Source organism: Monodelphis domestica, chromosome 2 (genome assembly GCF_027887165.1).
Source record: "Monodelphis domestica isolate mMonDom1 chromosome 2, mMonDom1.pri, whole genome shotgun sequence".
NCBI classification, from domain to species: Eukaryota; Metazoa; Chordata; class Mammalia; order Didelphimorphia; family Didelphidae; genus Monodelphis; species Monodelphis domestica.
The window spans coordinates 78796864-78811150 of record NC_077228.1 but is presented as its reverse complement, the minus strand read 5'-3'; the positions used below and the strand labels follow the sequence as shown (position 1 = coordinate 78811150).

At 41.4% G+C, this 14287-nt stretch overlaps 1 protein-coding gene across 1 annotated transcript in view; it reads right to left on the bottom strand.

Moving 5' to 3' along the window:
• CACNA1E (calcium voltage-gated channel subunit alpha1 E) overlaps window positions 1-14287 on the bottom strand; it is a 667319-nt gene that overhangs the window by 98159 nt on the left and 554873 nt on the right. The window contains exons 20-23 of the mRNA XM_056815619.1: window positions 11379-11476; window positions 7137-7193; window positions 4932-5555; window positions 97-407 (exon numbers count right to left, since the gene is read on the bottom strand). Coding sequence (XP_056671597.1) covers window positions 97-407; window positions 4932-5555; window positions 7137-7193; window positions 11379-11476 — 1090 coding nt within the window. The remainder of the gene's footprint in view (window positions 1-96; window positions 408-4931; window positions 5556-7136; window positions 7194-11378; window positions 11477-14287) is intronic.

The following is a 14287-nucleotide window of genomic DNA, read 5'->3' as shown; positions in this document are numbered from 1 at the left end:
CCTCCCAGGGCTTAGATGACCAGGAAAAAAGAGCAACTAGGTGAAATAGTAAAGGGGGAAGGAGAATGCCCTCATGGGGAAGGAGAATGCCCTCACTGTGCACCACAGTGGAGTCCACCAAGGTGCCAACTTCAGGAATGGCGACGGTGACGCTGGTGCTCTCAGTGCCCTTCTCCACATTAGCTGTTATGGAGGAAAGGTCAGGCTCGCTTCGACTAATGGCCCGGCCCATATCCAGCTGCACATCATCCAGCAAGGCTTGTTCACTGGTACCCTCCTGCTCCTGCTCAGTGAGGGCGGTATCCTTTCCTGTTTCTAAGTCTGGAGGAGAGAGGACCAGAGGGGCCCTTATTTCATCAGCAACTGTTGACAATCCGCAGCCTCCAGGAACCATAAGGCTATTGGTTCTGAGGGGAAAAAAAGAAATTAAAGAATGAAAAAGAGCAAAAGGTGTGATTTCACTTCTGGAATCAGGGAATTGTCAGAAGAATCACAGAATCTCAATTTGACCATCTAGTCCAACCATGCCTAAATAGGAATCCCCTCTACATCTCAGACAATTGGTCATCCACTAGCTTCAAGGAACCCCATTCATTTTTAGGACAGTTTAGGTGGTACAACATTCTTCCTTATGATAAGTGCCATTTTCTGCTACTTCCATCCAATATCTCTGGTTCTTCTTTCTGAAGTTAAGCCCAATAAATTTAATCCTTCTAATAGGGTAGACTTTCAGGCATTTGGGCAGAGGTAAGTGAGGGAAATCTTCTAAAGGACTATTCTTGAAACATGGAAATACATCAATCAAAATGGCTCATCACAATCATTCTCTTCTTTATGCTTAATATTCACATTTTCTTCAGCCAATTTTTATATACTGTGACCTTCAATCCTCTCATCGTTCTGATCTCTCTCCTCTAGACATGTCTGGATTTGTTAATGTCCTTAAAACTCAGGCCTCTGAATGGAATCTGATACTCCAAATGTGGTCTGACCAGTATAGAATCCAGTGGAAACATCACACACATTTTCTGAGGTACTCTGACTCTCTTTCCTATTTTCTGTGGACATGATGATGATTCTAATAGAGTATACAGACTGTCTACCTGCCAGACCTCTTTTTCACCATAAGACTACCCCTCTTCCTTTTTTGAGTTTGAGCAAAAATAGTTTATGTATAATTTATGATTGCTATCACTGGATGTAATTTAGGACTATAGGATCAAAGATTGGAAGGAGGTTGGACTTCATCTGTCTAATCCCCTCATTGAACAGATAAAGAAAAGGAAGTTTAGTGAAATTAAGTGACTTGCACAAGGTCACACAGATGGGAGATAGAAGAACCAAGATTCACAATGATGAGAACACAAAGCTGTTTTAAGTATTTACATCGTTCTTAATTCATTCTAAAATTATGTGACATTTGTTTGAATCCCCCATCAATGGATTTATAAGACTGTGAGCTGGTTGCAGGGAGGAGGTAGTAGAAGAAGCTGACATTTGAGAAGAAAGCAAATATAGATTTAAAAAAAGAAGAGAATCATAGACTGTGAGGAAAAACATTTGCTAAAGGGGTTTGGTTGGATAAAAAGTCAGATAAGAACTGGAAGATTTTGGTTAGATGGCAATCCTCACTCCTTCATTTTCCATACAAAGGTCACTTCAGCTACTTATGAGGCTGAGGCATTGAAATAGTGCACATTCATTCTCTGATTCAGTTCTCTATACGACTTAGCTATGAGCTCCCCATCTCTGCTTTGGGGATACCATAGGAGATTTGAGTACTGTTGTTTGGGTCAAGCAATCCTGGGCTAAGTTCCTAGCTCCCCCTATTCCTAGCCATGTGACTTTGAGCAAGTCTTTTAACTCCCTGAATCCAATTTTCTTTATCTGTAAAATGAGAGGGGAAAAAAATCTATTAATACATATAATGCACGTATAAAATACTGATAATACAAGACCTTGTCCACGAAGGCAGCATGGAATTTGAACACAGAATGCTGAATTAGGGTTCTCTTCCTGGTTCTGTTAACAATTTACTTTTGTATCTTAGACATTCCCCCCAGTCATAATAAGTTAAATCACATATATGTCAATTTTAGGTTTGTGAAGTACTTTAAAAATATTATCTCCTCCTATCTTCATAACAACCCTGAGAGAGAGGGGTTATTACTATCACTATTTTACAGATGAAGAAACTGAGACAGATAGCTGTTAAGTGATTTGCCTGGGGCCAGATAGCTGCTAAGTATACTAATTAGAATTTGAACTCCTATCTTCCTAAATTCAAATCCAACCTACAAAGGCAGGATGTGGACCCAAAGGGAAATATAGCATTTTCAGTTTTTGTTGTTTGATTGTTTGATTTCATTGGTGAATCAGGGAATTGAGTACTCAGTTCACAGCCTTCTTTTTCATCTCAACCCTAACCATTAAGTAGAGGCCTTCAATATATATACTATTGTTCCCCAAATACTATTCACTTCTCAGTTAATCAATTCTCATCACCTTCTTCTTCACTTGATCTCATCTTCACCCTGTGGAAGTATTCCACTCCGACAATCAAAAAGTCTGACATTCTTCTCTCTCCAGAATTTTCCATCATTCCATACCTACCTGTGCCTCACTCTTCCTAATCCCATTTTCCATCTTCATAGTGACCACCAGTCTCTCCTATCTGATCTTCTAGGCTATCATTCTTGCTCTGAATTCATTTTCCTCTTTTCCAAATCCTGACCCTTGTCAACCAATTCAACTTGAGACTGTCCCTACTCCTACATCTCTTCCTCTCCTGTCCTTTTTATTCACAGCTTGACAAACTCCAAGCATGAATTACTCCCACCACTACCCTCTTCTTCTACACTGGAACAATGGCACAGTACAGAAGGAAGTTATACAATCTTGTAGGCAGGGTCCACTACAGATTTGTGTTATTCAACCTCAACTGACCCTTGTTTCTTTATGGCAGTCTTTTTACTATTCCCTAAATGACTATCACACTACCCACAGAGGATGTTTAAACAATTCCCTTCTCTCCTCAAGCCTCCCACACCTCCCTTTCCTTTTTCAGCAGATGACTTCATCTAATACTTTGCTGAGAAAAAGAAGATATTTGCTATCATCTTCTTCTTCTCTTTTACTCTGTATCTCAAAACAACTTCACATCATCTCTTATTCTTTCTTGTCTTACTCCAGTTTCTGATAAAGAGGTAACCTTTGTTATCATCCCTATTTTTTATCTCATTCTTTCCCATCTCCTCCAGCAGTTTATCCCTGTAAAAATCTCCCACTTGAATCTTCCATCTCTCCCTATCTACTGGTTCTTTACATGTTGCCTCAAAACATTTCCATGTTTCTTATATCTTTAAAAAACCTCTAACTTGGCCCTAGCATACCCTAAGGCCTCGTTGATGAAGTCATGGCAGGCATGTAGAGCTGGCACTTGGGTAGCTGCTCAGTTCTCCTCTCCCCAGAATTTGAGGATGTTTTTTTGCATGCCCCATCTCACTGTCCAGCCATCCAAAGCAAGTACTTCCTCTCTCAAATCTTTCTGGTAACTGGGGGTTTGGGGCATATTAAGACATCTTGAATTTGCCCTCTGGGCACTCTAACTGGGAAAAGGTTTGCCAACCCTGCCTTAAAACTATCATTCATTCTATATCTTTCCCTCCTTTCATAGCCAAACTCTTAGAAAAATCTGTCTTTATTTCTACTCATTTTTCAGACTCTGGAAATCTAGCTTACCACCTTGTCATTCAATTGAAATTCCTTGCTCCAAAATTACATTTAATTGCTAAATAGAATGACTTTTTCTCCATCCTCATTCCTCTTGACCTCTCTGTAGTTTTTAACACTGGCTACTCCTTTTACCCTCTCCTTACTTCTTCTCAGTTTGCTTTACTAGGTCATCATCCATGTAGGTATACCTCAAAATTCTCTCTTGAGCCATCTTCTCTGATACATCCTTTCTCTCAGTGAGCTCATCAGCTACCATGAGGTCATTTCTATGCAAATCAGTACATGCAGACCTATATATCCAGCCCTAGTTTCTCTTGAAACTCTAATCCTCTATCACCAACTAGATATTCCTAACTATGTTCTATCCATCTTGAAAACTCACCTTGTCCAAAATAGAGGTCATTAGCTCTTCCTCCCAACTCATTCCACCTTAACTTTCCTATTTCTGTAAAAAGCATGATGGTTCTACTAATTAATGAGGTTTCTGGGCTAAGTCAGTAGGGGAGTTCTTTGCTCTCTCCCCCAACTTCCCCCCCCCCAACTGTACATTGTCAAGTCTACCTTCCCAACAGTTCTCATAGAGGTCCTTTTCTCTCCAGTCCCACAACAATCATCCTAGCTCAGTTCTTCATGAGCTCATTGTAAGAGCTGTAATCACTTCCTCTCCCATACTGATGCCTTGGCACAAGCTATCCTTCACTTATAGAATGCACTCCCTCTCCTTGGTTTCTAGTTGCCTTCAGTGCTCAGTTTCTACCCCCACCCCTTGGTTAGTAGAGCCCTTTAGGTTGCTTGGTATTTATATGTAAAACTCTTGATGATTGGACCTTTTTTTGCCTTTGAATCCTCAGCCTCTAGCATTTATTAGATACTTAACCAATGCTGGAGGCAGAGATTCATGTCTCCTTAGAACTAGGGATAGCAGGCTCTGGGAAACAGCACTAAGAAAGCATCAGAGTTGTCTTCAAAGTGCTTTTCCTTCTCTTATCTCATTTTATTCCCACAACAACTTGGTGATGAAGAAAGGAAGGAAGAAGGCATTTTATCCTTATTTTGTGAGTGGGGGATTTAGATTACAGAAGGGTTTAGTGACTGCTTCATGTCACATGGTAAGTCAGGAATGGAACAAAGGTGAAAACGAGGCCATCTTGGTCAGTCAATGAGAATTGGTCATTCCCAGAATTATTTCAGCTTACCTCTTTAACTCCTTGCTTCTCTCTTCTTCATGACTAGAAGCCTCCTTCCCATCCTGACTCCCTTTAGAGTCCCTGTTCTTCTCGCCCTCAGCTGTTGTTCCTTCTTCCAGACCTCTGTCCTGGCTCCCAGACCTGCTTCCAGCAGCTGTGGCTGATTCCTTGAACTCAGTCCTGACTCGCCGGTGCCGACTGCGGCGCTGACTCTGTCGGTGTCGAGCCCGCTCTTCAAAGCCCACCACTGGCTCTCCAGCTCCCGATTCCTGCTCTGCTGGGTCACAGTTTCCATGGCATGGCTTCGACAGCCATTGCTGCTCCCTCTTGGATCTGGACAGGGGACTCTTCGGGTCTTCCGATTGTTCACCCTTATGCAAGTCCCCATGATTTCCATGTTCCTCCTCAAACTTCTCCAATCCCAAACCCTCCAAAGGCTTTGGCCTCCTGTAGAGACTAGGATGCGCATTGAGGGGATTGAGAGGGCTGAGGGGATTGAGGGGGTTGAGGGGATTCATGGGAGGGGGCTCTTCCTTGTTGATGCCCTCCTGGCTGGACATCTGCATATGTCTCCTCAGCTGACTGGTCCGCTGTTCCCACACGGACATGTGGTGACGTCTCCTCCTCTCCCTCCTGACAAAGGAGAACAAGCCAGAGGGACCGATTAGGACTTAGAGGACGTAGGGCAGGGCAGACAGCAAGCATGGGACCCTGAGTCAGCCCTCAAAGGGCAGGTACAGGGTGGGGTGCGGGGTGACTGACAAATGTGAGAGAGTCCAGCACCTGTAAACGTGAAGCACATTAAGACATGAGCCCATGGAGCATGAAACCTGTGTGTGTGTGTGTGTGTGTGTGTGTGTGTGTGTGCGTGTGTGTAAATGTTGGATGCTTCCACATTCAGCCCATGGAGCATTAAACCTGTGTGTGTGTGTGTGTGTGTAAACGTTGGATGCTTCCACATTCAGCCAATGGAGCATTAAACCTCTGTGTGTGTAAGTGTGTGTGTGTGTGTGTGTGTGTGTAAACGTTGGATGCTTCCACATTCAGCCCATGGAGCATTAAACCTGTGTGTGTGTAAGTGTGTGTGTGTGTGTGTGTGTGTGTGTGTGTGTGTGTGTGTGTGAATAAATGTTGGATGCTTCCACATTCACGCTCCAGAGACAGGTTTTCAGCCTGATATCTACTGGGTAGTCACAAAGGAGTGAGACTGGGAAGCTATGGTGGGTGGTAGGGAGTCCCGGGATAGAGCCACAGTCCTCGGAGCCTAGGAATTCCTCCTGCCTGCCGTCTGTCATCTTCCTTGCATCGGCTCCTGGTCACTCCCTTCTTTCTCTTCTCTCCCCCACTCGCTGTTTTTATCCCCATTTCTCATGCATTTCAGTCACACCCCGTCCAATCCAGCCTCGGATGCCAGTCCAAAGCCATCGCTTCCTCCCTTCTCCCCTGCCCCTTCCCCTGGCGCTGCTTCAGGATTACTAATGCAGACGCGGGAAGGAAGGACAAGCACGTTAGAGGGCGTAAAGACGTGGCCATCGGGGTCTGCTAGAGCGTGTCCCGGGAGAGGATGCGTCCCTGTCCGGCTGTCAGGAGGAGGGCTGGGGTGTCGCCCGATGCAGAGGACGGTCGTCTCGAGAGCCGGCCGCTAGTCTGCTGGGGTCCATCAGTGCCTACTGCTGTGAAATGGACTACATGTGGGCACTGGAGCGGGGGCAGGGGCTTCTAGAGGCACTTCAGTGGTCAAAGAGCACACGCACAAGAACACATACGGAAGAACACAGGAGAGGCTCGCACAGGCACACGTATGGCCGCATACACCTGGCCCCCCATGCACAGAAACAGCACATGGACCCATACATACATACATACAGGCGGCGATGATCACCCCTACTCACACACATCTGTATCCATACCAACATAGGGAGCACACGCAAATGCATATCCCGAGGAGGCGGAGACCCACCTCCATGTATGTACCAACACAGGCTCACTCATAAGCCGAAAGGAATGGAGAACAACACACGAGCCTCTATGCCTTCGATGCACACACTGAAAGGTACGCAGCGGTGCACACGCACACACAACACCGAGGCACAACACATTCCCGCCGGTGCACACATACACGTTGATTCACTTTGTCCATGGCAAGGACAAAGGTGACAATGTCCCTGGGACCACACATAACCACTCACAACACACAAACATGTACACACATACAGGTGGCTGCTGCGTGGCTCCCACATCGACATGTGGTGTCTCCTCCTTCTGTCTCTTCTGGGAAAGAAAAATGGACAGGTTCAGTTCACCCTGGCTTTAAAACCCCAACAGAGACCAACATATTTCCAAAGAGGGGGACAGACTCCTCCTCATGTACACACATACTTTAGATGCTTACTTTGGGCCCTCAGCAGTACCCCGATTCTCCCACCTCCCCAGTTCCTCAAAGGGTAAACTTTAGATCCTAGACCTATCTGCAAATACATGGTTCCTCTTATAATATACATGCACAGGCAAAAGGCATATAGCATTCTATCCACATTTGGATTCAGATGCTGAAAAGTCATGCCATACTGGCACGATTCCTTCCACTCAAATGCATATGCATGGAAACTCTTTTTGGATACCTCATCACCTTTATAAATATTTTCATAGTCACATCTGGGGAAACAAAGCATATTTATACATCTAGATCCCCCCAAAACATGTCATTCTCAATTCATACTCTGTTGCAATCTCTCGAAGCACTCAGTTGAACAATTCAGGTGTAGCCATGCACATGACATAGGAATAAGGAAAGGTAAGGGCTCTCCTACAAATGGACCCTGAACAGCTCCTCGGCTTGGCTGGCCAGAGCATGGTGCTGATGGGGCCATTGGCATTGGGACTGATCAATCCAAATTGGATCCTTCTGGGGGCAGTTAACCTTTCAGAGTCATACATTGCATTACCACCTCTTACCCTGGTAAGCACAATTCATTATGTCACAAACAGGAAAAAAAAAATTCAGAGAACATCTCCTACTGATGGGTCAGTAGCATCATATTCCCGGAAAAAGGATTGCTCATTATAATCCTTCTCAAAGAGTGCCATTGTAAAATTATTATTGTAGTATATTCCGGGGTGTGATAGTTGGGCATTTAGAGGGGTTTGTGGATGTCATTCCCTTCCTAGAAGCCCTGTCACCCAACAGTAAAGAATGTTCTGAGAAAACATCATGCTCTATCTCTCCTTCAAGAATGCAGAAAGAGAAAGAGAGAAAAAAGAGAGAGAGATGGAGAGAGACAGAAGGAGAGAGAGTGAAGGCAAGACAGAAATAGAGAGGAGAGAATGAAAGAGAGAGAGAGAAGGAGAGAGACAGAAGAAGAGAGAGCAAGAGCGAGACAGAAATAGAAAGAGGAGAGAATGAGACAGAGAGAGATGGAGAGAGACAGAAGAAGAGAGAGCAAGACAGAAATAGAGAGAGAAGGAGAGAATGAAAGAGAGAGAGAGAGAGGGAGACGGAGAGAGACAAAAGGAGAGAGAACGAGAGTGAGATAGAAAGAGAGGAGAGAATGAGAGAGACAGAGTGAGGGAGAGAGGAGAGGAGAGAAGAGAGACACAGAGAGAGAGACAGAGAGAGAGACAGAGAGAGAGACAGAGAGAGAGAGAAACGGTTTGAAGAGATAGAAATAAACGGAGTTTTGAAAGTTCCAGAGAGTACAAAGTACAGGTTTCTGCACAACTGAGAACTCAAATTCGAATTTATCTGCAAACAACATGCATGTCTTCCTAATTTACAAACTAATTACTATGAGCATGTTTACATATCAAAATGAATGAGTAGTTTCTCACCCTCACAAGCAAAGAAGATAGTAACAAGGTATGACTAGAAAAAGATGTACTATTTGTTGGATAGAAATAAAAACATAACTTGAAGTCAGCCAGCATGCATATTCACTCAGAAAAGCACTAGTCCATCCATCTATTTGCAAATTTTCAGAAATCCTAGAGCCCAGGCACACAAAGATATGTGTGTAAGAATAAAGATACATGTAAGCAGATTCACACTCACTCCAAGAGAATGACCAGGCAAGGAGCACATACAACCTTAGAATCAAATACAAACACATGTATATTCACACACTTCTCCATTTCCACATCCATTTGTCCTCATATACTTTCACATCAAGGATGCTCAAACTCTGTCTATGGAACTTCAGAGAAACATCCACATACTCTCCACACCATTAACACATTAACTGCACTAATGCATAAGCTTGTTTAAACCAACAAACAACCCTATGAAATAGGCAGGAGAGTGATTATCATCCCCACTGAGGCCCAGAGATGACTCATGATTTGCCCAGTCATAGAGGTGACAAAGCTGGGATATGACCACAGGCTGCCTGAAGACAGAGCCAACTCTCTTTCCACTGTACCACATCATGGCCCTGTGAGTCTATAATCCTGAAGGAACATAGAAAGGTAGATGTAAAACCAAGGGAAATCAATTTTCTGGACTAAGTCCAGGGTTTCTTCAATTGTTCCATCCCTATATGCACCCAATGTACCATGAGGTACACACCAACCTATGTATATCTAAACAGTATACTCAAAGAGCAGATATGTTTTAATTTATATGAGGAACAGCCACTGATGCACACAGCACAAATATCACAATAAAAGGTCAAGGACCTTTTCAACTATCAGTCTCATCAAAGCCTTCATCCTTATCACCCATTCCCTAATACAACTCTGTCCAGCTCACATTTGTCTGTTATCATCTTCCCTCTGTGTTTTTAATGGCAACTACCAAAATGGAATGTCATTCAGTCATTCTGTCTGACTACATTCTGCAAACCCAAGTCTCTGTAGATCAAGATTGAGATAAGTTCTTTCCCTTGGCATAAAGAGAAGACTTCAGATGGGGAAAGTCCTCTTCCTTAAGGCTGAGAGACTCATGACAAAGAACCAATCACCCACACCTCTGTTTCTCTCTCTCTCTCTCTCTCTCTCTCTCTCTCTCTCTCTCTCTCTCTCTCTCTCTCTCTCTCTCTCTCTCTCTCTCTCTCTCTCTCTCACCTTCCATATTGGAACCAATACTATGCATTGGTTCCAAGGCAGAAGAGTGGTAAGGGCTAGGCAATGGGGGTTAAGTGATTTGCCCAGGGTCATACAGCTGGGAAGTGTCTGAGGTCAGATTTGAGCACAGGACCTCCCATCTCTAGGCCTGGGTCTCAATCCACTGAGCTACCCAGCTGCCCCTGGCCCATTCTCTTAATGAACTAAATTCCAAATAATAGTCTTGCCTTCATCCATTAGCTGAATGCTTCTCACTTGGTAAAGACAAATGGATGAGTGGATGGGGATGAAGATATGATGACTGTTTTGACTTGGGAGCAGGTCCTAAGGACTATTGGTCTGAATGACAGAAGTAAATTTCTTAGCTCTGCCAAAAATTCCTGTTTTGGAAAGAGTCCCAGTTCTTGTCTCTTGGATGCTAGAGTTTATCACATACTCTCTCTCTCTCTCTCTCTCTCTCTCTCTCTCTCTCTCTCTCTCTCTCTCTCACTCTCTCTCTCTCACTCTCTCTCTCTCTCTCACTCTCTCTCTCTCTCTCTCTCTCTCTCTCTCTCTCTCTCTCTCTCTCTCTCTCTCTCTCTCTCCCTCCCTCTCTCTCTCTCTCTCTCTCTCTCTCTCTCTCTCTCTCTCTCTCTCTCTCTCTCTCTCTCTCTGTTTGGGGCTTCTCTGCTGTTCTGGTCTCCTAAGCTCTTTTCCCAGAAATTTCAGTGAGAGAGAGCACAAGGATATTGTTGTCCCCCTTCTGATGAAAATATCTCTGAGAATCCTTTTCACTTATAGAGAACTGGTAAGATCCTTCCCCATCTTCAGTGATAAGCTTACTTATCACTGAGAGTCTGTAAGGAACCCTAGATTCAGAAGACAATGGGGGAATAAGAACTTTTTAAACTAGGGAAGGTGTCCTCATATAGACCCTTAAGAACACCACAACCACCCCTACTAAGCATAAGTTATCAGTATTATTTCTGCTTTGGTCTAGCATCACCTCACAGGGATCTGCCCAGAAATCACTAAAGCTCTATTTAACAAGGTTCCCATGTGATTTCCCTCTCTCAGGCTATAAGCTTCAGGTTATGCTTCTCTAGGCAAAGGGAGGGGGGAGGTCTAGTGTTTGGCAAGAGCTCCCACCAACTCCCTTGGTCACAGACCCCTTTCCCATTGTTCTTCACATAGATCTTGATGTACAATCCACAGTACAGCTAGCATTGTGGTAGGAACTGCAATTCCACAATCAGTTATGGGCTCCCTCTCCTTCTCCACCACATTTCCCTCCCATTCTGGAGACTCAGTCATCTGGCCCCTGGGACCATTGTCAACTGAAGTCCCTGGCTGATACCTAGGAGCCCTGAAGTCATGGAGGGGAGCCACCAGTCAATGAGGCAATGATAGTCCACTTACTCAATAGAAGGCATGTTAGGTGCAGACATTGGGCTGACTTCCTTGGCTTTTTGTAATGCATGCTTCTGATTGAAGGCTTCTTCTTCCTCCTGCTCATCCTACACAGAAAAACAAAGTTTTCCTTGGCCATGGAACACAAAGCAAGGTATTTCTTTCCTGGAGAACTGCCTCATCTTGCCAGCTTCCAGAAGGGACTTTGTTGCCCATTGGAAGTATATAAGCAACAGAAAAGGGAGAAGCAGTGGGCAAGGCATTCAAATTCTAGGATGATGAGCTAAAAGAAAAGTCCTCAATGATCCTGTAGGCCATCACCCTCATTTTGCACAAAAGGAAACTGAGGCATAAAATTGTTAAATGGCTTGCCAAAGTCAATGCTGAAAAATGATGGAACTTTTGACTCTAAGTCCATCATTCTTTCCACCATACTGCTTCAAAAGTTTAGATTTGCTCTGAAACAGATTGTCAAGAACCAGAGAGTGAAGTATCCATCTCACTTGAAGGATGAGTGAGAACCCACAGGTCATAAAGACAGTAAAGAGCAGAGCAGGGCCTGGAAGACCAGTAGAGATCATTTTACTCAATTCCTTTATTAAAAAAAATAAAATATTTTATCTATGCACTTTGCTTTTAAATGTCAATCACTTCCCAACAAACTACTAAGAGTAACATTGTTCACAAAAAAAATTAAGCAAAACTACCCAATATAGTTATTATAACTGACAGGGATATAATATGTGAAGATTAGACTTGACATTTCTTAGCAGAGAAGGAAATATTTTTAATATTTGTTATCTCAAATCAACATTGATCACTATATTTGGTCTAAATTCTGTTAACTTTTGGCATTGTCTTCATTCAAATTATTGTAATCATCATTTGTACAGCTTTCTTGATTCTGTCTACTTGACTCTTAATCAATTTGTATAGATCTCATATTTCTCTGAATTACTTATATTAATCATGTAATAGTATATCATTATGTTTATAAACTACAATTTATTCACCCATTCTCCAATTAAAGGAAACGATTTTGTTCACAAGTTTTTTTTTTTTTTTGCTATTACAAAAAAAAAAAAGCAATTCTACTTATATTTTGGTCTACATGGACCTTTCTTACTCCTTTCTTTGATTTCTTTGGGGAATATAATGTGCCCAATAGTTAGATAAGTGAGTCAAAGTATATGAATCATTTAGTAATTTTTCACACATAATTTCAAACTTGTTTTCAAAATGTTTAGATTAGAACAGTTCACACCTTTAAAATTATATTAGTAAAACTGTCTTCCTATAGTCTTTCCAACATTTATAATTTCTGTCCTTCACAATCTTTGTCAATTTTATTAGTCTAATATATCTCAGAATTATTTCAATTTGCATTTCATTTGAAAAAAACATTTTCCTGTGTTTGTTGATAATTTATATTTCTTATATTGAAAATTATTCCTTCTCCAGCAACACATCTATTAGAGATTAGCTCTTCCTTTTATATGTTTGCATTATGTTTGCTAATCTTATATGCTTTTTGTTAATTCTCTATAGATTTTGAATGTCAGAATTTTATTAGATTCTTGATGTTAATACTTAGTTTTCATCTCTTGCTCCCTTATCCTCACTTCATTGGCTTTGAGTAATTTAAATTTCATATAAATATGATTATTTACTCTTTCTTTTAAAATCTCCTCTATCTACTGTCTGGTTTTAAGTTCTATCCCTAATAATAAGTATGAGAGGTACAACTTTCCATTTTTTCCTAATTTTTTAGAGGTGTGAGCTTTATATTTATATCATTGCTACAAATGTATCTTCATATATAGTATATGCTGCTTTAAACTGTCTTTCTGCCAAATTGCTCTTCTGCTTTTCTAGGAGTTATTATCACATATAAAGTAATCACTTATGTAATTTGTATTCATGTTTCTATCAAACATCCAACTGCTATTTTCATGTTGCTTCCAGATTTTGCTTGTCAGATAGCCTATTTTTCCTATTTATTAACCAAATATTTTTCATAATTACTGCTTCATAATACAAATTGAGATCTGGTAAGAAATACTAGGCATCCTTCATTCACACTTTCATTATTTTATTTAAATTCTTCATCTATTGTCCCTCCAAAATAGCTGTATTATTATTTTGTATAATACTATAAAATAATTCCTTGGTAGAGTGATTGATATGGCACTAAATGTGCTGATTAACTTGGGTTGCAATATATTGATGTGAACAAGAGTACTGAATAGATTTCCAATCATGTAGGTCTTTTTATATTTTTATAAAGTGTTTTGTGTTGGCATTTACATAAGTCTTGTTTGGGTTGTCAGTTTACTCTCAAATGCTTGAAGTATTTCATTGTTGTTTTAATTGAAATTTGTCTTTTTATTATAATTTCTTCCTGGCTTTTGTTAAAAACATAGAAAGATGCTAAAGATATTTCTGGATTCATTTTATATTCTGTTATTTTTTTGAAGCTATTAGTTTTTTTCACTGATTATTTAGGGACCTTATTTTCCTTTAAGCTAGGACACATCTCCATCCACTCTACTCTTTATTTGTCATTTAAGTCAAATGATTACATTATCTGCAGATAGGAATAATTTTGTTCCTTCTTTGCTAATCTTTCTTTCCTCTTAATACTATATCAAAAGAATAGAGAAAGGTGGGGTGGATTACCTCTTTTGCTAATAGGAAGAAATCCAGCATTTCTACATTGAAACTAATGCTAGTTTTGGGTTACAGATATATGCTTTGATCATATTAAAGAAGGGACCTTTTATGCCTATGCTTATGGCTTTTAAAGTAAAAGAGTGGTGTATTTTGTAAAATTTTTTTTTGTATTTTCTCAGTTTATTGTGATTTCATCTCTATCCTCTTGGAATTTTTTCTTCTTCAATCAATTGAGCTAATGTTTT